This window comes from Pyrgilauda ruficollis, unplaced genomic scaffold, assembly GCF_017590135.1.
Source record: "Pyrgilauda ruficollis isolate IOZ18807 unplaced genomic scaffold, ASM1759013v1 scaffold5, whole genome shotgun sequence".
Taxonomy (NCBI): domain Eukaryota; kingdom Metazoa; phylum Chordata; class Aves; order Passeriformes; family Passeridae; genus Pyrgilauda; species Pyrgilauda ruficollis.
Genome location: NW_024526599.1, coordinates 3,299,683 through 3,322,594, shown reverse-complemented (window position 1 = coordinate 3,322,594; position 22,912 = coordinate 3,299,683). Strand labels below are relative to the sequence as shown.

General features: G+C 47.5%; 2 protein-coding genes across 2 annotated transcripts; both read right to left on the bottom strand.

The window, feature by feature from the left end:
- Positions 1–217: 217 nt before the first annotated feature.
- On the bottom strand, positions 218–6,248 carry ARL9 (ADP ribosylation factor like GTPase 9). Its single transcript, XM_041479753.1, has 4 exons — positions 5,994–6,248; positions 5,417–5,585; positions 2,480–2,655; positions 218–1,399 (listed from the first exon to the last, which is right to left on the bottom strand). Exons 1-4 carry the CDS (start codon positions 6,141–6,143, stop codon positions 1,220–1,222), a joined length of 675 nt encoding a protein of 224 aa, XP_041335687.1. The 5' UTR covers positions 6,144–6,248; the 3' UTR covers positions 218–1,219.
- A 2,014-nt stretch (positions 6,249–8,262) lies between these two features.
- On the bottom strand, positions 8,263–22,193 carry SRP72 (signal recognition particle 72). The gene is made up of 19 exons (XM_041479750.1): positions 22,033–22,193; positions 20,922–21,042; positions 19,033–19,156; positions 18,086–18,229; positions 17,204–17,315; positions 16,129–16,160; positions 15,431–15,555; positions 15,281–15,338; positions 14,970–15,101; positions 14,426–14,554; positions 13,857–13,929; positions 13,217–13,281; positions 12,120–12,215; positions 11,556–11,659; positions 10,872–10,949; positions 10,124–10,261; positions 9,808–9,845; positions 9,328–9,487; positions 8,263–8,516 (listed from the first exon to the last, which is right to left on the bottom strand). The coding sequence occupies exons 1-19, from the start codon at positions 22,136–22,138 to the stop codon at positions 8,342–8,344; spliced, it is 2,010 nt and encodes a 669-aa protein (XP_041335684.1). The 5' UTR covers positions 22,139–22,193; the 3' UTR covers positions 8,263–8,341.
- Positions 22,194–22,912: the final 719 nt, after the last annotated feature.

Sequence of the window (22,912 nt, the reverse complement as noted above, 5' to 3'; positions counted from 1 at the left end):
CCGGCGCCAGCCAGCCCACCGCGCCCGGGAGCCCCCCCTCCGCCTGGCCCGAGCTCCGCCCCGGCCCCGGCCCCGGCCCCAGCCCGCGCCGCCGCACGGCCCGGCTTCTGCCCGCGGTGACAAGGTCCCCTGCCACGCTGGCCGTCCCAGAGAGGCCTCCCGCACCCGAACATCTTGTTCCCCAAATGGAAGAGAAGAGAGCAGCCCGGACCCGTGGTTAGGGTGGAATTTTCTGCTTTATGCATCTGTTACAAAGGACAAAACCGTAAAAGCCTCGTACAATAGATGTGGGTGCAAAACAGGTCCTTTACAGGACTGCTCCTGGGTCATGTCCTTTGAGTATAATTAGGAGGACACTGGGAAAGTGACACTCCTCAGCAGCTTGTCACCTGCCTCACCTGCTGAGCTAACAGAAACCACCGTCAAGAAAAAACAGGGTTTTCACAAATAAGACTACTTGCTCCAGGACATCTCGGACTAAGCTTAAATAAGCTGCTCAACCTGATGGACAAGTCTCCCACCTTTGCTACCAATTTAACTTAAAAGCATCCAGTCACTACCTCAAATTAAAGCATTTTGGTTTTTTGCCTGTAGGCAAAGAAACAACGTATTACTGCTTTCATTTTCTTGTTCTTACCCACTAAAGAAGCAGTAACCAACCCAATTTCCAGAGATTACCAATTTGCTACTCCCATAACAACTGGGTCCAACACAACAACAAGAACTGTCACTGTCAAAAACAGTAGTTGCAGCACTTTAAATTTCTGACACTGTCAAGAAGTGAGGTCTCATTTTTAACAGAACACCACTGTTAAAAGGGTTCTGTAAAATTTGTGCAGTAAACATATTTCACTTTAACCTGAGACATCAAGCCATATTAAATTCACTGGATGCAAGTGTCTTCCATGGAAATCAGTGCTTGATTCCCACCTGACATGAAGTTATCTAGCCCATCTAAGCTATATTTCCCCTTAAATCTGCTGCCTAAGAGACAGACTATTTTTCTCCTACAAATATGCTAAAAATAGACTACTTCTCAAATGTATTTTCAAACCACTATAAATTAAGATTTTCTTACCAACTAGATATCACTTTCAGAGGAATTCCACACCCACCAGGAAACCATATCTGCTAATTTCAGCTGCCACACAGCAAACTGACCATATACTAACACCTGCTCTCCCTCAGCTGCAAACACCATGTTGTAAGAAAAGAGCTGTCACTGTGTTTCCAAAACCAGCTGCCCTATCAGCTCCTTGGCATCCTGCATGCTGGAGGAGATCTCAGAGCCATCTTCTGCCACATGGGTACCAATCAAGAACATCTTCCTCTCGTCCCCAATATCAGACAGAGCCAGAGCATCGTGAATATCAGTGATGCAATATGCACCTTCGAGGTCCTGTTACACAAAAATAAAACAACCCTGTTAGTTGCAAGAAGTGGTGGCACCATTCCTACTTTGAGCCACTGCTTTTGTCCAGGGATAGGGAAGGTCTCAAAGGCTCTGGGGCACCATTCTTATGTACCTTTTATGAGGTCACTTCCCATGTCCTAAAATGCCTTGGGGAAAAGAGTTAATTTCTAACCTAATTTCTTCCTGAAGAAATATGGGTACAGTTGTTTCTATTTCTACACTAATTCCACTGTTTCTGATATCTAAGACCACCTGCACAAGGCAGACAAAAACACTGATGGCCCAAGACCCCAGGTGCCCAGCAAAGAGTTACAAGAATAGGGCAAATATACAACAGTCATGCCCTGCCTGCCTTCTCATCCACCAGTGTTTCTGATGCAGATGAGTTTGATGAAGCCCAAGCCTGCACTTGTGTTCAAGAGTAACATAAAAGACTACTAGTAATGGGCCTCAGTTACTAGAAATTTAGGAGATAACAATGTAGAGCAAACTGAGCATGCAACCTTGATAAAGGAGAATCTGTGATTAAAACCTTTGGGGTCTTCAGTCATCTGATTGTACCAGAGGTCCCATTCTTTTCCAGGTACAGCACCGATCATTGAGACTTCCACAAAGATCTTAGGAGGAAGCACTGCCTTGTGAGGAAAGCTGCTCTTCCTCTCAGATTTCAGAAGCAGCCTTAGGAGTAAGCAACCAGACAGTCTGAAGGCAAACAACAGTGCTTCACTCTTTAGCTGCTCCTAGGTGAAGTGGTACTTCTAGGCAGATACTCAGAACAGAAACCTAACTTCAGATCTAACTGTGGTCTTCCCTGAAGTTCCCAAACCTTGCAACTGTACAGCAGCTTCCACCCACAGCTCTGATTGCATCTTCACCAAGCACAGGACCTGCATCTTGCAGATCCAAAACAACCTCAGATTATTTTGTTTTGCGGTCAACAGGTGTGTCAGAAAGACTCCCAGCCGTGTGCCCTCCTTAAAGGCATGAAGCCTCTTTTGAAAGGCTTTGTTGCTGTTTCCAAAGTTGCTGCCAGCCCAAGCTGTGGCAGCAGCAGGGAACTCTTACCTGCTTGTTGGCCAGAACTACCACAGGCAGGGTGGAGTCGTTCTGGATTAGTTGATGAAGCAGCTGTTTCGCCACAGGCAGTCGGGCATGATCAGCCGAGTCCACGACATAGACCAGCAACAGCACTTTGGGCAAGTACATCTTCCAGTATGAGCGCAGAGACTCACTGCCCCCGACTGGAAGAGAAGACAGCAGCACAGCATTCACCAAGTAATTCAAGCAGTACTTCTCCCAGAGGTGCAGACAGCAGGCCCTGAGCTGAAAACCCAAGGTATTTGGATTACCAAAACCTCAAAGTATTTCAGCTACTGTACATGAGATTGAAAACAGCTTTATTTTCTCCAGTCAGGTCCCATGAAGGCATATGTGTATGCTCTGGGGGAAAAAAAAATCTTTCCATTTTAAGCTCTTATTTTGAGAGAATTCTGGATTCAGTTTCTTTACAGTTGCTTTCTGCCTTGTTGGTTCTTGCTCTCAAGCAAGTAAGCAGAGTAGAAAACGGTTCAGTGTCCATAAACACCAAATGTCCCCATATAGGCTCTCCAAATGCTCATCTCATTTTAGGACAAAGCAGGTGTACAATTTCCAAAGGAGAAGTTTAGCTGAGGTGTGGAGGGCTCTCATTGTATTTGTATGACACTAAGAAACTCCCAGCTCAAAACTCAAAACTCCTAGCTCAAAACTCCCACAATTTTGTCAATAACGAAAGGTGCTTCAGGAAGAGACAAAAATCAAGTCCCAGCAGACTCTTCAGGCAACCCTTTGAAGTAATCTTTGCACAGCATGCATTTCTCCATGAGCTCTTCTCTGCTGGATACAGAGGAAAGCTGTTCACCTTCAAAACTAGGTCGTAAAATAATTCTCTGGTGAAACTATAGGCCGCAAGTTGTTTGAGATTGTTGCTCCCATCTGGGGACAAAGAATTCAGTAGTTTGCTGAGTTTAACAGCAGAAGGAATAAGTATCAGTATATTAAGTATTTCAGATTTGTTTTCAGGTCTCTAGGTCATCTTCAGGCACATTGCAGGACCACTCACACAAAGAGTACCGAGGTGCTCAAAAGGCACGTGCGAGTCTCTCAAAAGCAGCAAGTTTACAAAGCAATATATCTGGGGTTCCCTAGCACAGGAGCTCTTTTCAAAATTGTCTGACTATACAGCCATCTTTTATTGCCCTCTTTGACTGTTCTGTGTTAAAACAATTTTGCTTTCATTTAAGTCAAAAAGGTTCAGTAGTTTCAAGAATATGGAAAGGGAAGTAACATTTCCCACTAGAGCATGCCTGCCTCTTCAAGTGGCCCAACGTACCTGGAAGCAGAACTGCAAGTCTGCCACTGTGGAAAGGAGCCAAAGGGCTGTGACTGACATGTAATGTTTGGGACAGAAGCCTGATTCTGTACTGTGATACTGCAGGGGCTCAGCACTGCTCCCTCTGTTAAGTGTATTCATGCATAGCATAACCCAGGGGTCAGCAACCTCACAGAGAACATTTTTTCCCCCCAAACTTGTAGGAACTCAGCAGAAGGCAGGAGCTCCTACCACCTGCAGAGCACAAGATACCATCCAGTTATCTGTATGCTGGTACAAAGAGAAAGAACAGTTTTCCACCTAAGCCAGCAAAATAAAACCCCTGCTGTTTGCTGATCACCTCGTGCCGTGCGATCACAGCATAGGCTGCTAACCCCTGGACTAGGCGATGGTACAGACTGGATAAGTAACCAGATTAGAGAGCCATGCATGGATTTACCTGGCTGAAACTGGCCTGAGACATTGCATTTCCCATGGGTCAGATCGCAGCCATCACATCTCAGGCACTACCAACCTGGACCAGAGAGGGAAGGACGACTCAGAAACAACAGGTTCTGCTGTGGTGCGTGCAGTGCTGGGCCCAGACCATGCCCAGGCAGGGGAGATACTGTGGGTTTCTCTGGGCTTAGACAGGCAAAGCACATCCCAGTAGGAGACACCCTCTTACATACCAGGCGAGGGGCACAGACTACAAGCATCTCTCTAAAGACGATTTCCCCAAACCACTGCAAAAGACTCCTATGGTAATAAGACTGGGAATGAAACTTTGTCTAAGCAGCCTCATCCCCACACCCCAAAAACTTATCTGGGAACAATACAACTCCTTTAGACCTGCTCAAGGTACAGAGGCATCTATGGGCTAGCTGCCAACTGAGCCAGTTGAGCACTGGTACAGCACAGTGCAGAAACAGCAGGAATCAATGAGCAGCTCCTGCCTCCACACAAGGCAGGCACTGATAAGGCTGGATGTCAGCCTCTCTGTACCAGGGAGTGACCTGACCCCAGGGCTTCCACCTTTCCCATCAGCTACCTGCACCTCAAACAGCTGTGATGCACAAAAGGCATCACTGGAGATGCCCTCTGCAGGCACAGACAATATCCAAAAATCAGAGCTAACAACAGTACAGAAATTTTAACAAAATGCTACAGACATTCAAAAGACTGTTTAAAGACTAGAAAATACCGCTTATTAGGCTTTTGAACAGAAAAGGTACAAAGTTTTTTCTCTTCCCCCCCTCTCTTCTTTCACTTATTATTTATTCCCCTGTAACTCCTGCCCTTTGCCAGGCATGAGCACCAAGGAGAAGCAGTACAAGAGCTATGGACCACAACACAGGGCTTACTGGGGAAACCTCTTCTGGTTTCACCCAATCAGGCTTATTACCCATCTCTCTCTGGGAGCAGAATTCCCAGGATGTCAGGGCTGAATGAAAACTGATCTCTAACACCATTGTGTCTTCTCCTTCAAAGAGGCTGAGTAGGAAAGCAGAATCCCCAAGGAGAAAATAATCACAACTTCACATTATCAAAGCAGGCATGTGGGGACGTTGAGGTTTTAAAATATGTGCCTGATCCCTACGGCACAATACAGGAACTTATTTTATGTTCAATACTAAAACAGGTTCACTCACTCTCCAGAAACTCCATCTGGGACTCCTCGGTGTTGATGCAGATGGCATTGAAGCCCTCGGTGGGAGCCACGCTGCGCTTGACGTGGTTAGTTGCCAAGGAGTGGAGAATGCTAGTCTTCCCAGCCCCATCCAGGCCCAGCACCAGGATCTGTCTACCGTGTCCTTTACCCTGCAAAACGAGGGGCAGCACACTTACCCGGGCAGCCGGGGCAAGAGCAAAGCTTAGCAGGGCTGAGGGAAAGAAGGAGGCTGAACAAGGGGCCTGGAGGGCACAGCAAACGCCCCTTCGCGATGAAGAAGCTGAAGATGCCCGCGGGGCTCCTGCGGCACAAGCGCACGGCCGCAGCGCTGGGGGATCCCTGGGACACCAGCCGGCCCCGGGCACCGCGGGGCAGGAAAGCGGGGAGAGCGGCCCCGGCCCGGCCACAGCCCCGCCGCGGCTCAGGGCGCCGCCGGGGCCGAGGTCGCGGTGGCCCGAGACGGGCGGGGCGGCGCTGCCACGCCGAGGCCCCGGGCGGCCCAGCGGGCGTTTCCCGACCCCGCGGCCTCGCCCGCCGCCCCGCCGAGGCCCCGGTACCTGATCGGCGGCGGCAGCGGCGGCTGCAGAGGGTACGGGCAGCGAGACGCCGCCCCGCCGGCGGGCCCAGGTCCGGAGGGCCACGATCGCGCCGCCCGCCAGGGCCAGCGCCGCCCCGCAGAACGCGGCGGCCCGCAGGCGGGAGTCCATCGCCGCTCCGGCCGCGGGCACCGCTCCGGCCGCGGGCACCGGACACCGCGCACCCGCACCGCGCACGGAGAGCGCCCCCCGCAGCCCCGAGCGCGGCTCCCGCCGCCAGCCGGGCTCCCGGTGCCAGGCTGGGAACACACGAGCGGCGGTGGAACACAGAGCGAGCCCTGCCGCGGGCCGCTTCTCGCTGGTGCAGGGAGGCCGCGGTTTCCGCACACCTGCTGCTGCACCCCCCGCTCCCAGCCCCGAGGGATTTGTTCCCAGCTTGTTCTGCCTGCGCGCCCAGCTCCGGCGCAGCAGCCAGGACACTGTCCAGGTGCCCGGGACAGGGCTCAGCAGTGTCACGAGTCAGCCTTTCCATCAGGCCAGAGCTTGTGCTAGGTTTCACCAGAGAAGATGCTTGAAGAACAGAGATGCGTTTTCCTCCGATACCTCCGCTCCAAACAAGGGATTGCTGCAGGGCAGTGGTCTCTCTCCTGTAGTCATCAGCTGCTGTCTAAGTGGAGGCACATCGCCCAGTGAAGTAATTTAAAACAACACTCTTTGTTCAGCACTCAGCTGGCAGCAAGTGCCTGCCAGCCATTCATACAACTGGTTTCTTTCTCTATGCTCTGTTCCTTTGTCTCTTTCAGACAACACACTTTCAGCCCCCTTCTCAGATACTCCCCCTGTACAGGTAAGGTAAAAAAAAGTGGATTCTGCATAGTCGATTTTTACTGCCAGGAGACTCAGGAGTTGTTTTTTTTTTAAGCCGCAGTAACATGTCCCTTAGTCCCCACCTTCTAAGACCTTTGCTTTAAATTCTTTCAGAGACAGAAGCTTTTGCCTTTTGGGCTGACATCTGACAAGCCTCTCCAAGGCACATTTCTACCCACTGACAGTCCATGTCTGGAAAAATGTTTTGGCTACATTCAGATCAAACCAGAATTTTCAAGACCTGTGTTGAGAGATACCGGTTTAGCATTAATAAGTTTTCAGCAGAATGAGATACATAGTTATAATACTGTATGATTTAGTATGCTGTTTGCTTAGCTTTACTTGCTCAGGATGAGTAGCTGGATTTGCTGAAGCCTCAGGCTGCAAACCATGAACTTTAAACCTCCATAGCTGAAATTAGTTTTCCTAGTAGCTGGCATATTGCTATGTTTTGTCTTTAGTACAGGAAAAATATTGATAGCACACTGTTGTTTTCATTGTTGATAAATGTGTTTCTCCTAGCTCCTGAGCTTTTTTTGGTTCCCATGCTGCCAGCGAGCAGGTGCGTCAGAAGATAAGGAGACAACTGTCAGGAAAGTCGCAGCTTCACAAGAACCATCAACAGCCTTCCTGCACAGACACAGAGAAACACCTCAGTAAGGTGTTAAAGATCCAGACCAAAATAACCATTGGGCCAAGAGGCATGCAAGGTGCATGAAGGATGGTCTCAAAGGTATAATTTCTTGGGGAGTTCCTTTGTTCTGGGTCCCTCTCCAGAGTCACCAAGCTTAAGCTGACCTGCTGCGGTACCACACTTTATTTTCATAAACCCAGCTCCTAAGACTTGTAGGAACGTAGGGTCAAGGCCAAAAGAGGCGGAAGCGCACCTCAGACAACCACACACATTCTGCTCACTTTTGCTTTGCCAAGCCCTTTAGAATAAGGCAGCGGGCTTGCAGAAAGTGGGACACTGGATCTGCTACCATTCACTTCACCATGCTTTCTCCTAAGTCTTGTTATCCCCCTTCAGCTTATCTTAATCCTATATTATAAAGCCCAGATGTTGTTTTCTAAGATACTTTGTGCCTTCGCTCTTTGGTGGTCAATAACTGACTGACATAAAAGACAGTACTTGCATCATGCATAGATAAATCTGCTAAAGGCCTAAACTGACATATGCAAGAGGAGCATGAAACTACATTTTAAGAAATTCTTGATTATCTCATATCTGTTAAATGTCTGGCAACACACAAACAGATTTCTTCTTAGGGGCTATGTTTGACTTTGATGGCAACAACCTAAGTCACAGTGGGGGCAAATGTGAGGAAGGGAACTTGGTGAGCAGACAGATCATGGCATCTGTACCAGCCCATCTCCCCCCAGATCACTGACAGGCAGGACAGAGATCCAGATTCCAAGAGTCTTTCACCAGCACTTGCTTTTGACCTTTATTCTGCAATCAGCATCACGTATTGAAGGAGGGATGTTACACATCCTGCTTTTTACCACCCTCCTTTAGCCCCTTTCTTCTTTTTCTGCTGCTGCTTTTTCTTGGTGGCGGGAGCACCCGCGGGTTTTTGGTGCCTGGGAGGGATGACGTTACTTGTAGCCGATACAGCTGCCCCGCTGCCAGGCCGAGGGGAGGTAGGTGGGCTGCTGGCAGTTCTACTGGCATCCCTGCAGGAAGGCAAGAGAAAAAGACACCGTGTGGGTTCACAACCACCTGCAAGACGTGGTACTAGTGCAGGGAGCTGACAGTGAAAAGCAGCATCTGCCCCATTAGGTAGCAAGCATTATGTATGAGAGGGCACTCATGCAAGGAGAGGCTTCATCATACAGAAGGAGCTGGCAGAGGATGGGAATATGTCTCGAAGGGCAGCAATCAACTTCTAACTGATGTTCACTAGATAGTGTAAATTACTGACAATGAAAGCAAGGCTAACTTTTGAATAGACATGTGACAGCTCATGCAACACACAGGAAGCCTTTCAGATCCCTCTCCTAGGCAGTGCAAACCCAGCACCTTCATCTCAGATACTAGTAAAACACCATCTTGCTGTCAGGCTTCACACACAATGGTAATTCTTGATTCCAGCTCAAATAATCAGTGCCAGCTTAGAAGTACAGTGTTTTCTCAAATCATGGCTAATGGTTCTGCAGCTGCCAAAAGACTTGAAAGCAAATTGCTCAAGAAAAAGCATGCAAAATTAATCTCATTGCCAAAGGAGAAGTGCATTAAAAGACTACGAGAATTTTATTTGCACCTTGGCTCCTTCAAGCACGCCTATCCTATCACACTAGTTTTCAGGAACCTATAGGGATCTCCAGGGAGAGCAGCTGGTAGCAGGTTCAAGCGGCAAAGTATGATGTCACTTGTGCTACCTGCAGTTGGTGTGGTGACAGAGCTGCAGCAGAGCAGCACAAACACAGCCCTCCCAGTCGCCCAGGAGTGAATCCCCCCATCAATCCTTGCAAAATGGGTACTTACAGTTCAGAGGAGCCAGTTGTGGTTGAACCCTGAGTCCCCTTGCCAACCTGATCCTTCTTCTTGCCCTTCTTCCGTCCACGGTAGTAGGACCGCTCTCGCATTGGAAGCCACCGCTCAGGGTCGGGAGTCACCTTGGGGTCGTAGTTCTTGGGCAGCTTTCCTGCAGAACACCCAGTGCCGGGAAATGAGACAGGGGTCAACACACCAGAGGCATGACCAAGGGACATGCATGGGATGGCAGCAGCAATGGGATGGCAGCGCAAAGAGACCAGCAACTACATCACCCTATCAGGGTGTTGCTCTCACTCCTGAGGAAAAGTGCCCCAACCAAACAAGCTATTATGAAAATCCAGGTATCCAGAGACACAGTCCTAGCAAAGGACTCTAGCTCCTAGGGACCTAGAGGCTAGATATTTGAAGAAAGAATCTGGAGACCTCTCTGGAGCTGTGCTGTTTCAACAGCTAGGAAATACAACTTACCCTTCTTTTTTTTCTTCTTTTTCTTCACTTCCCCTTGTCTGAAAGGAAAACAAGACATTGTGACATACCAGAGACGGAGCAGACAAGTCAACTAAAAACTAGCTCTGGAAGAAGCTAAACCATTCCCATCTCTCTAAGAACTTGGTCTGCTGTTACATAAAGCTCCTTGCAGTCAAGCAACAGGCTCCCTTTCCACCAGCCTGCCTTCTACAGCAATGCCTTCACCACACCAGGTGTGATTCCTGAACCACCCCAAAGAAGGATGTACCAGAGCTATAGCAATAAAATTAAATAAAAATATAGCAGCCTGCTTTACCCTTGCTCCTTCTGCTGGTTGTCTCCAGTGAGCTTCCCAGCTTTCTTCCGAACGTAGGTTGCTCCATGGGAGTTCTCCAGCGCATCAACATCTACTTTCAGTGACATGGTGTCTGAGGAAGGCAAGTGTTTGCTAAGACTGCAAGGGAAGAGTTCAGGCATGCAAACCAGCGAGCATAAACACCCATGTTCTTCCAGACAGCAAGAGGCAACCTCAGCTTAAATAAATTCTGTTAACAACGCAGACACCAGACAGGCCTATGGGGCTATTTCCATCTCTCTCACTAGCTTCTTATACAAGTTGGGATGAGCTGCTTAATCACCATCTGCTTCATTTTTCCCTCTTTAATACAGGGACACAGGGAACAACTTCCAGTGAAAGAGGCTCAGGTGACAAAAGCAGTATGTAAACCAAGCTCCTGCTTACCCATGTTGTTTCAGTCCTGCATTACTATCACAGGTTTAAGATTCTGACAGAAAAGATGCAAGTGCTCTTGTTTTTTGTTCCACCTTGTCTTATTAATTCTCAAAGAGGAGGAGGCCAAAGATAAAAGGGTCCTGAGATATCACAGTAATGAAGCCAATTAGAGAAATAATATAGCTCCATGGATATGGATATGATGACCTGGATATGTAGCTGCTCCAGAGAGGTTCCTTGCCTTTCTTCGGGTAAGTCTGAAGTCCCCACACAGCTGAAAATCCAAGGAAGCAATACCCAAACACCTCTTCCACCACCATTAAAAGGATACACTTTAGCTTTTTCAGGGTCAACCAGGGAATAGGCAGAGATGAGCTGTGCCAGAGTATGCACATCTTTTGGGTTTTGCCTTTTTAGAGGAAAAAAAAAACAAAACAGAAAAGGACCAAGTTACCAATGTTACTCATCTCAAAGACTGGTAACACCACACAGCGCTTGCTACTGTAACACAGTTGCTATCTGCAGGGACAGGCATGTAAGTATGTGGTATCCTCCAGAGCACACCACCAAACATCACTGGTGTGGATTAAGGGAGGTACAGACAATTTCACAGTATCATGAAGCAGGCAATAGAAGAGGGAAAAACCCAGTAGCAAAGGCAAGTTAACACTCCCACCAATAAAAGATCCCATTAAGTGTACAACAGAAACTAAAACCTAGACATCCATGTTTACATAGCAGTAGAAAAAACTGCATTCCAGTCCCCAGAGAAATGTTCACTGCACACAAGAGGCTTCTGGGATAAGTCTATCAGGTTTTCAAGTGAGCATCAACTATAGATCAAATGAATTATCTCGCCTTCTTCCAAAACACAGCCTTGCACTGAAGCCCCTGTGCAAAAGCAACTATAAAGGACAGCTACTAGTCAATCAAAATTGTCAGACACTGCCTGCCACCAGACAGCTTGCAGAGGACTCTGGGAAGAGACCTGCTGCTCAGCAACCACCCAACTCACTTCCAGAGCTCCTCCAAGTCGCTGATTGCTTCCTTCTTCCTGCCATGCTTTAGTTTGAAGTTGGCAGCTTCCCTTATCAGTGACAAATGGACAGGGGACTTTGGCTGAAAGACACAGCAGCCATGATTAGTTCCTTATTATCACAGCATGGAGCCCAGCTCTAGCTGGCTTTATTGCACCTGAGGCTTGGCCAAGGAGAACTGAGTTAACCTCCTGTCATGCAGAAACCAGACCACCTTTGCACTCTGGGAAGTGAGGCAGAACTGCATGGGACAAGGCAGCTTGCTGCTCCACCGTATTTTCCCATCAGGGAGAAGTCCTGATTGCTACATTTACACATCCATTGATGCCACCCTCCTAATCTGAGAGGAGCTGCTGCTCCCTATTTGTAACACATATAAAATAATACATTCTTGATAAATGCTCACAAAACAGGAGCTCACGTGTCTCCAAATCCCCAACTGGATAACTGCTGAGGCTATGCATCAACAGGAAAAATTGAATTGGACTGGCTAGAAAATCCAGGACAGATTCCTGCACATTAACTCCTCTGGTCTGACTTGCCTGGTGTTGCTGATACCACTGGATAGCCTGTGTGAAGACTTCAATTGCACTGTCAATATCCTCTTCATGACTGTACATTGTCACCAATGCAGACACCTGCAAACATTCAAGAGCAGTAAATAGCAGATCTTCATGCAAATTGTCTACAGCCAGAGTCTCAGCAGTTAAATGATGGGATTTCCCAAAAGCAGAGTCAGTGTGAGCTTTCTGCTCTGTCCCTAAAAAACAGCTGTGGTAACAGGCAGGATACCCAGGCCACATCTTCCTACCCAAGTCACTCCCATAGGAACATCCCCAACATCTTTTTGCTATGGTACAAGCCTAAGATGGCATTCACAGAAGGAACCTTCCTGTCTTGGCACTTTATTTGCTTATCACAGGACTCAGTTTCATTAGAAAACCTTTTTCATCCCCCATTCTCTACCCCAAGAGCTATGAAAAAAGAAATCAGCACTGAATAGATTATAAGGATACCATCCATTTGCTGACATCCATTTGCAGTCACAAGTACAGGTGACCCAGGGCAAGGAACTGTTACTCTTAACTGCCCCTATGAATTATTTTGATCATTCACACTTACAACTGAAACAGATCCACAACTATCAGCCCCTGTTCAAGATGCTTATGCTGAACATGTGAGCACTTACAAGGCCATCAAGCTTTTCTGAACAGCAGGTGTGGATAAGCATGCAGATCAGGGTGATGCTGCAAGGATGGAACACAGCTCTTTCCCCCTAAGGCCAGCTGTCCTAAAGCTGCTTCTAAAATGTCCCAACAGTACCTACCAGCAACCAGCAGTTGCTCCAGTATGTTATGCAAGTAAATCCAAGCAACATGCAGGATTGAGAGATTACCAGGCAGTGGGAACATAGGCAGAGAGCATCCCTCTGACAGGCAGAGTACTTCTGTGACTACATTCAGGCTACCTGAAGCAAGTTGTAATACCACCTTTATCCAAGACAAGGAAGATGGACTCAGAATCCCTGCAGACACTCAAGTCAAGTGGCAACCACGGGGAAGAGGCAAAAAGGAGCAAGTGGTGCAAAGCTCTCCTACAAGGGAAAAACCTTACACAGTTCGGACGGAGTTTTGCTTACCATACCAGGCTTGTGCTGCAGTTCTTCTATGCTCCTCAGGATCATGCAGGCTTTGGTGACACTGCCTAGAAGAGAGACAAGGAAGAACACACTCTGAATGGCATCACAACACCTGAACACACCAGTGAACTTTGAGCCAAAGGTAAACAATGGGGACAGAACAATTCCCCTTCTCACATCTCCCCCACAACATCTCCCTCATTGGAGGAGTTAAGGACAGGCCTCTACACAATGGACCCTTCTGCTTTTGTCACATCCTGCATGGGTTCAGGAGCAAGCTTTGGCTACCAGGGAGTTCTCTTCAGGCTCAAGTCTGTGCTGCCTGGCTGCATACAGGAAAGGTACCATTATGGAGCCTGACACTGCTCCAAAAATTATCCCACCCCAGAAGAGATTTAGCATTTCACAGAGACTGTGGGCATTTCTGCCAGCCATCTGTGGAGCCTGTGTATCCAGACATTAGCTGTCAGCATTATCCTGCCACAGCTAAATATCTGTATTACCTGACTGAAAGTTATCTCTGCTCTGCACCCCTGTCACAACAGTGACTGCAGCAAAGACTGCCCTGAAGTCTCATTTTCTTACCCCTTGTACCCTTGTCATGTGCAGACACTTCCCAACAAAAGAGGACACTAGATACCTTGAGCAATTTTTAGCTGGGCCATCGTCAGCTTGATCTCAGCTGCATTGGCAGGGTGCTGGTCTGCAAAGTCCTGAGAGTCAGAAGAAAAAACAATTCAACTTGTGTGTGGGCACCAGGCTGCTGCTTTGGTGAATCATATGTCATGCTCACTCACAGCAAGCTGGCAAGAGCCAAAGAAAGCTTTCCAGCACAGGCAGGTTTCAGCATACAGCAGAAAAGGACCCCCAAGTGCGCCCTTTCAGACTTCTGTTCCAGGCCACTCAATCATTCCAAAGAAGGGTGTTGCAAACTGCTTGTAAGCAGAGCAGCAAAGCCTACTGCTTACCCTAGAAGTCTACTACAGCTTCATAAGCATAAAAATCAGAGCTGTAAGGGAACTATTTCCCTTTAAAAGCAGAATTGTTCAATTGGGTGTGAAGGCTTTCCAGCAGCATTAAACCAAACCAAAACAAGGAGTCAGATACCCCTGGAAATTTAAACCAAACAAAACAAACTAAGGAAAAACAGCACAGGAAAACACAAAGCACAAGTTTAAATGGTGCTTGGTCAACTTTCTCTTAACCTACCTGCAGAAGCCCTACAGCCTTTGCATGCTGCTTCTCACGACACAGCTGGGCTGCCTGGATAAGCACAGGGAGCAGATGCTCGGGGCTCTGGGACTGCAGGCTGGCTGACAGCTTGCGGCACTGATCTGCCTGGAGTGGAAAGAGGGAACACACTTTCCTCAACCTCTGCGAGCACCTTACACAGGGCTAAGAAACCAACAGTACCTAAGAAGAGATACAAGTGGTGACTGCCCTGAAATGAGTACACAGAACCAAGAAGTCCTCTTAGATACATCTAAGGCCCTTCAGATACATCTAAGAACCCCCACATTCCTTTTTGTCTTCCAGTTATCTCCACACCATCCTCCCTACTGGGTACAGCAATACCCAAATCACTAAATAGACAGTTGTGCTTTTAGGGATGATTTTATTTTTCTGCTCACTTATGTGCCCAAAACCAAGTGGTCTAATCTTCTGAAATACAACAGCTGCATCTCCATTTTTGCCCAGTCAAACTCCAGTGGATTTAATCCATAGCTACTTACTGCAGATCAGTTTCCCCTACCTGGTTCGTGTACATTGCAAGCAAAGCCTTGTTGAATTCAATCGCCTGGAGCTGCTTCTTGGAGAGTTTATGCTCAACACCTTCTGCATTGGTCAGCTTCACCTTTTTCTTTGAATCAAAAACATTTTGGTCCTGGGGAAATCGAACATCATGAGAAGATTTCACTACATTCTTTGAAGAAGAAAAGGTCCCTGGGTCCACAATTTAACTACTGTTTAAGAAAACATCTTTACTGATTATCTCCCTTCTCTCCAAAGAAGCAGAGAAGCAAGCTGACTAACCACAACGAAAGTGGCAAGGTAATTCTATACCTTGTTAATTGTGATGATATTATTTGCAATGACAGCAAGGAGTCCTACATCTGTTGGCCTGCAGATAAGAAAAGCAGAAAGCATACTGTTACTGAACAGCAGTCTCGCACAGATGGAAGGCTGAGCATTTGTTTTAAAAAAAACCCTTACTTCAACTTGATTATTTGATTGTAGAGCTGTAGAGCATCCTCTGTACGCCCCTGCAGTTGCATGATATAAGCCATCTGACCATGAATAATAGCCAGTTCAGCCTCAATGTCTTCTTCTGTCACATCCTGAAGGAAAATCAAAGCAAAAAGTAAAAAGCTGCTATCTCACCTCTCTTCCAGCTTCAGCATTCTGCTGGCAAACATCTTTGAGCATTCCTGGGCAGTATTAGTAGCAAAGTACCCCAGCTACCACAGGTGAAGGTTGCAGCCACAGCACAAACAGAAGCATATCTGAGTTAAACTAGGAGAAAAGAAAGCTTCCCCTACTCCAGCCAGAATCTGAAGATTACCTTAACTTGTACATTCAATCTGTTATTCTGCAATGATTGGTTACAAATTCCCTGTTTGTCACCACCCACTCATCCTGTTCATCCCTAGCAGGGGTAGGTCACAGGGAGGTTTCAGACAATCTGTACCCTTCTACTTGCACCAAAACAGGCAACTATGCAAGGAGCACAACAGCAAACACCCTGTGGTGTCAGCTGCCCTCCTGCAACAGCCATGATGGCTGCCCCAGCCTCACAAGCTGGTACCAGCAGAGCAGCCCTGGCTCTGCTCTGGCTCTCTGCACTTTGGGATTGCACCCTTGCTTCCACTGCTGCAAAGCAAACACTCTCCAGAACAACATCAGGAACTTACCGAGTCTTCTGACAGCGACTGGCGGCACAGCTCTACAAGGAAAAACATTGAAAAACACAATTTAGAAGGCTTTAGGGTGAAAAAAAAAAAAAACAGGCAAGAAGCATGGGGGAACATAGAACTTTTTCATGGATCCCTGAAACTTCTGCAGCACTACAAGGGCACAGCAGACTACCAGTCTGATGATGGATAGGACTAAGCACAACAGAGCAGACTATGTGGTGCAGAAGAACAATCAAAGGCACAGAAGATACCGTCCCTCCCAGACACTAATTTTCTGTCCAGAACAAACTTCCTTAGACCTAGCTCCTGCTTCTTCCCAAAGGGATCAGCTGCAACTGCTCACCGGTCTTGTGAGTTAAGCGCTGCAATCCTGCAATGTTCAGCTTACAACACCCTTTATGGGGCAGCAATTCTGTTACTTTTCAGTACCCATACCAGTCACTTCTTTACTTTCTCATACTTCACCAGAATATCACTTGTTTGCTCTCCAAAGGACATAGGCTCAAATTACACATGCTTATCAGTTGTATGGGACACTTGTTATTTTTCATCAAAACTGGGACAGAACTGACCTATTTATCTGCAAGAGCAATTAGATCAGACAGAACTAGTCCTTCCTAGTTCTTTCCCCAGATTTTTTTTTAAACACACAAAATCCCCTTTCACCCCATAGAAAAAAAAATCCTCTTTGCTAAAAGCTCATTTACTGGCTTATACTAATTCACAGCATGAAGTACTTTGAACTTTTATAGCATGTACTTAAATACATACTCATACTAACAAAATCTCATCTCATGTTTATGAGATTACACTCACATTTACTTCCTGCTCCAAAAAAATGCTCAAAGTTATTGAATACAAATCAGGGGGCTGTAGGAGAGCCAGGCATGCTGTATGTCTCTGGAAAAGAGTTCCAGAGGAACACTCGTCCAAAAACACTAGCTTCACAACAAATCCTGCTGCTGATGAGTTTTTAAATTCAAAAAAGCTCTTTTCCTCTGATTTGTGTATCAGAGAGCAAGTAACTACTTCTACTACACAAAGCATCCCTCTCACCTCACCAGGCTTTTACCTTCTGCTTTTTGTAGTTTTTTCATTGCTTCATTCAGCTTTCCTTGCCCAATCAATGCACATGCACTGTTATAACACAGCTCGTAGGTAGCTTCTCGAAGGCCTAAATCCTCCTAGCATGAAAACCAAATATAACATTGCATAAGCACCGACAGATTTAACAGGCAACACACACAAACCACAGTTTTCCTGTACATTCAAACTAGTCCTTGAAAAATAAATTTAAGAAGCACATTTAACAGGGCACACATCTGGCAAGTAAGTTGCAGCACAAAGGATCTTCTCTTACACTGCACAAAGTCAGAGGCAACTGACAAGGCAGCAGGGAAACTCCAGCCTGAACCTGGGGACTACTTCGGCTGGTGCAAGAGGGCAACTAAGAACTGCTGCTCTAGAGAATTAGAATGTGGATCCACAGCATTGAACAGAAAGCTGAGCATGCTGTGTGCACCTCCAAGGACAAGGATTTCTAAACAAATATGAACATTACAATCTTCATTGTTCATTAACAAAAATATTCCCAAGCATGGCTGGGTGATCAGAACAACTAGCTTTAACCCTGGGCAAGAGGGTAAAGAGAGAGAAAAGTGCTAGTCACCACAGGTGTTCTGCCAATGCAGGTTCAGAAAGATCTACTTCCTGCTCTGCTGTGACATCTAGAGTACAAGCTCTCTAGAGATCAAAGGTGAAGTGTAATTCATAAATAATGACAGCATTTATTCCTCCATATAGGGAAAACCACTACGTGATCTTCAATACTCCGAAATCTTTGTAAGACAGGAACACATTTCTGTCCTGTTCAGTATCCACAATTCCAATACAATTTGTATCCTCTGTTCCTTGGCTCTCACTCTTACCCCCCAAGACATACATACTCACTTACTGGCACCACCTTCTCCCATGTGCTTTGTGCTGCCACAACAGCAGAGAGGTTTGTTTTTCTCTCCTCCTCATACTCATCCTGGGAGTTGCGGATGAGATCCCTGTACGCAGCCAGACAATCGTCGTAACGTTCCAGTCTGTACAACTGAGAAAGGAAAGGGATTAGCCCTCAGAACAGCATTCTTCTGCTCATGCTGGTAACTACAGCCTCCTTCCTCCCTCCCCATGGACTGGGGGCAGCAGAGCATCATATGTTTTAAGCTGAACATTACTAACATTTGCATCTACCTTTAAGGGCAAGCTATATAGACTACACTTGCAAGGACTCAAGCAATGACACCAGATACCTGCACAAAAATGACACAGCTCCTACTCCTAAAACAGCTTCTTTAAAAGCAGCAGTTTACTCAGTTTTGTCCTCAAACAGCCTTCTTCCAAATTAGATCGCCTCTCTAAGAAAGAAATTAAATGAATGGTCTTTCACGCAGCTGAGAGAAGATAGCCAATTCTTCACAAAACCGTTCTGATCAACCAGGAAAAAAAGAAGGGGAAAAAGCATAACTTCTTTTCCACATCACTTTTAATGCCTGAGACATCAGGTCCCACAAACCATTCCTGAACAGGTATCTAATGCAAACAGATAGCTGAACCACAAACAAATCCCATCAGATCCCTTCCTTCCTCAACCAGATGGCTAATATCAGGCCTGACCCAGGAAGGGAGCAGAAGTCACAAATGTATTGCTTTGGTTCTGTGGGAATAAGATGATGACACTGCCTCCAGAAATAGGTAACTGAAACTTCACAGAAGTTTGAGCAGCTGGAACCATACCTGTCCTTACCTTCAAGCCAGAGAAAGAAATTCTGTCCCCATACTTGCCCCCCATTAGAGGAGGGACAAGGCATCCAGCATATGAAACTCCCACCAGGAAGAAAAGCTTGTAATTACCACTTGTCCATAAAGCTCCTTCAGTTTGTCTGTCTGCTGACTGGCACTCTGAATGGTCTTGAGAGCACTTTCAATACGGTTCAACCTGTATTCACAGTAGGCCTTCTCAAAGGCAATAACATCACTGCAAGGACAAGACAAAGGCTGACAGCAAGCACCAGAGTTTCATTTAACAGCATTCACTCACATATAACCAGCCCTCATTAGTCAGAGACTGCTACATAACCGAAAATCCAAACACATGATCCCAGATTACTGAATTAGGTATCTGTTGAGCACTGTAAGTATCTTCTATCTACTTGGTGTTCAACAGAGAAAGCATGTAAAAACTTCATCCAAAAAAAAAGGTTCCTTTTTAATGGCATTTCCACACAAACGGTATTCCAAATCCTCTCTGCTCCAGGCCGCCTACTAATTATGCTAATCAAATGCTTAAAAGGTAAAACAATAGCAAACTTCATTCCGCGACATTTCTTAAGGAGAAAGCATTACATTGCAATGCAACATTGTTACAGCAAACTTTTAAACACAATTGACTCACAGAGAGAGAGGAAAAGGTATAAAACACAGTCCCACTTACAGGCCGATACCAAGACAAAGGTAACATTAACCTATTTTGAAATATGATTGCAGCAGAACTGCAGCAAATGGGTTTGCCTTTGCCAACATAATATTGGCTTCAAAGCAAGCTCACACCAGCAGGGAAGCATTCTCAAAGAAGCAGAGCCTTGAATGCTGTGTTCTGCCTACCCCTCTGAGTTACCACTTAAGCCAAAGGAAAATTAATCAGCGATTCCTTTAGTTCATGCTTGGGGCCACTTATTATCAAGCTTTACTTTGCCTATTTAAAATGATCTCGATTCAACTGAGTATTAAGGAAGTTTGAAAATTAATGGCATTTGGAATTAAATCAAAGCAGCCTCAGTGCAAGATAGGAAAACTTCAAGACAGACCAAGAATCACCACTCTCCTTGCTCTGCAGGACACAGACACACAACAGAATGAGCCAAAAGAAGTTATAGGAAGAACTCTGAAACCGACTGAATACAAAAAAAATTTATTCTCCTTACCATAGAATAAAATAATAAGCTAAAAAACTTGAACTAAACCCCTTTTGTCCCAGGAAAGAAGGAACTGGTGAACAGAGTAATTACGTGTTATTCAGATGCAAACAAAAACAAAGGTATGTTTCATCACACTGATAACTTCAACACACCTTTCTGGGAAGTTCCTTAATAAGAACAGCATCTGAAACACAACAATTTTGCTGCCAGCCAGTTCTTGGGTAGCTTGTCATTGCACAAAGAGCATCCTTATGAGGAACAAAATTAGAATCTGAAGGACACAAATGAGAAGCTTGACTTGTTCTTGAACACAATTTGTCTCCAAGGCCCTGGTTTTGAGAGGATGCACAAAGGGCTTGCACCACCCCAAAAGCTGAGGCAGTTCCTTCAGGATGGCAAAGCAGAGGTCCCCAAGGAGCCGTACGATGAGACAGCCAAGCAATGCCAACAGCTCGCTGCCACCAACCAAGGCTTCTCCCCTCTCACTTCCCTCCCAGAGACACCAGTCCCCTTCCCTTGCACCAGCCATGCTACCCAGCCACATCTACAAGCAGAGCCAGCACGTGAAGGAGGATGAAAACTCGGTCAGGGACAATCCCTTCAACAGCAACAGAAAGATGTTAGACTGCCTCAAACTCAACCAGACCCTCTCTCACCCCCTCCCATAAATAAGTGTGTCACTGAGGAGACCAACCCCAATGTCTCTGAGCATATCCTGATCTTTATTTTGCTGCCTTATTAGTCCACTCTACTGAACTAGCTGCAGCAGCTTCTCAAGGACTCGGGAGTTTCATATTTTGCAGAACACAGCAAGACACAACTCACCTGGTTAACACTTTAGTGTGGGTATTGATTACACCAAGGGCTTCCTTGAAGTTCCCATTCTGGATAAGACACACTACTTTACACTGAAGTGCTGTCACGTCGTCTTTGTTGATCTGCAGTACTGGAGGAGAAACCACAATGATCCAACTCAAAGACACCCAGGCTTTGTAAGAGACTCATATTAACAGAGCTGCAAAAACCCATCCTAGAGAGTGGCCACATCAACTTAAAGCATCCTGGCATGGCTTGCTTTGGCTTGGATCATGAAACAAACTCCAGCAGGATAAAAGAATCCAGCATAGATCCTGAACTTACCAGAAGCATGCACTGTGCTGACATGTCTGGAAGAGAGTGGCACCAAAGGGGCTAAACACACCTGGGCAAACCTTTCCTTGGCATTTCACTGCCCGGAAAAGAACACAGTGCCAAGGCCCCAGTGCCACGTAGAGGATACTCAAGAAGGAAAACAGCTGGTACAGAAGAACAGTGTGGCCTTTGTCAGGGAGTCACTTTACACGCTAAAACTTTCTGCCAGTGGATGACAGTGAATGGGAACTAGAAGAGAGGTATGGGTTTTGCTATTTGATCTTTTTCAGGGATGCCAGCTTTTCCAGGACAGGAGATGAATCCCTACCGCCTACCAGCAGCAAAGACAGACCTTATAACCACGACGTGCCTGTTACTGCAATCCCGTTTTGGATGCCTAGCCACCAAAACAACACATCTCAACGTGAACTCTCCGTTTCCAGCAAGTTGTTACTCCCAAGTCAGTTAGTCCATACGCACAACACCACTCCTCCAGTTCCCGGGGGAAAAGCCCTCCTTCCTCCCATGACCAAAAGGAAGGAAAGCCCACGAGTAACTCCGAAGGCTTAACCCACAGCAAGGGATGCGTGATGCAACACAAGGACCCGATGGCCATGGTACAGCAGCGGAGCCTGGGCCCCGGCCGCCCCTCTTCCCTCTGCCCCAACACAGTAAGATCCCCGCAGCCCCGCTCCCGGCACGAAACCCACGGACGGACACCACCCGCTCCCCGCCACAAGGCCAACGCGCCCGGGCAGAGACCACAGACCGGCGGGGCGGGGGCCGGCACTGTCGCCGCACTCACTCTTATTGACGGACTTGAGTGCGCGGGCGAAGTCGCCGTTCTGGCCGCAGCGGTTCACCTCGCTCCACAGCCCCGCCGCCGCCGCCGCCCCCGCGGCCGCCGCCATCTTGGCACCGGGACCAGACACACGTCGCGGGGGCGGCGCCGCGCCGGAAGCGGAAGTGCCGAGCGGGGCCCCGCCCCCGACCGGCGCTCGTGCCCTTCCGGCAGCCCCGCCCAGCGGCGGCCCGGTGGCCTCGGGGCCCCGCAGCTTCCCCCGCTGCGGGCGTGGGGTGTCACCGGGGCCAGCGCGGGCCCTGCACCTGGGCAGCCCTGGCCGTGTGCATGGACTGGGGAATGAGAGGCTGGAGCAGCGCTGCAGAAAGGGAGCTGGGGGCCCTGGTCCGTGGCACTGAATGTGAATCACTGAGCCCTGGCAGCCAGCAGGGCCAGCCCTGTCCTGGGGGACAGCAGGCACAGCCAGGCGAGGGAGGGGATTGTCCTGCTCTGCTCTGCTCTGGGGCAGCCTCACCTCCACTGCTGGGGCAGCTCTGGGTGCTGCAACAAAAGAGAGACACTGAGCTGTCAGAGAGAGTCCAGAGGATGGTGACAGGCCCTGAGAGGAAGCCATAAGTGTGTTGGAGGCCACTTGGTTTGTTCAGCCTGGAGGAGAGAGGGAGACCTCAGTGTGGTCTTGAACATCCTCAAGAGAGGAAGAGGAGAGGCAAGTACTGACCTCTTCGCTCTGGTGACAAGTGACAGGACTCGGAAATGGAATGGAGCTCAGTCAGGGAAGGTCTCGGCTACATATCAGGAAAAGGTTCTTCATCCAGAGGGTGGTTGGGCACTGGAACATCTCCCCAAGGAAGGAGTCACAGCACCAAGCCTGACAGAGCTCAGG

What these genes read in the sequence shown, in the direction of transcription:
- ARL9 (XM_041479753.1), bottom strand. Translation starts at nt 6,143, where the DNA reads ATGGACTCCCGCCTGCGGGCCGCCGCGTTCTGCGGGGCGGCGCTGGCC. An exon ending in CCAGATGGAGTTTCTGGAGA is followed by an intron (nt 2,656 to 5,416) that starts GTGAGTGAACCT and finishes CTTCTCTTCCAG; the next exon opens with TCGGGGGCAGTGAGTCTCTG. An exon ending in TAGTTCTGGCCAACAAGCAG is followed by an intron (nt 1,400 to 2,479) that starts GTAAGAGTTCCC and finishes TTTGTGTAACAG; the next exon opens with GACCTCGAAGGTGCATATTG.
- SRP72 (XM_041479750.1), bottom strand. Translation starts at nt 22,138, where the DNA reads ATGGCGGCGGCCGCGGGGGCGGCGGCGGCGGCGGGGCTGTGGAGCGAG. An exon ending in TGCAGCACAAGCCTGGTATG is followed by an intron (nt 12,216 to 13,216) that starts GTAAGCAAAACT and finishes GAATGTTTGCAG; the next exon opens with GTGTCTGCATTGGTGACAAT. An exon ending in GACTTGGAGGAGCTCTGGAA is followed by an intron (nt 10,950 to 11,555) that starts GTGAGTTGGGTG and finishes TCCTCTAAAAAG; the next exon opens with GCAAAACCCAAAAGATGTGC.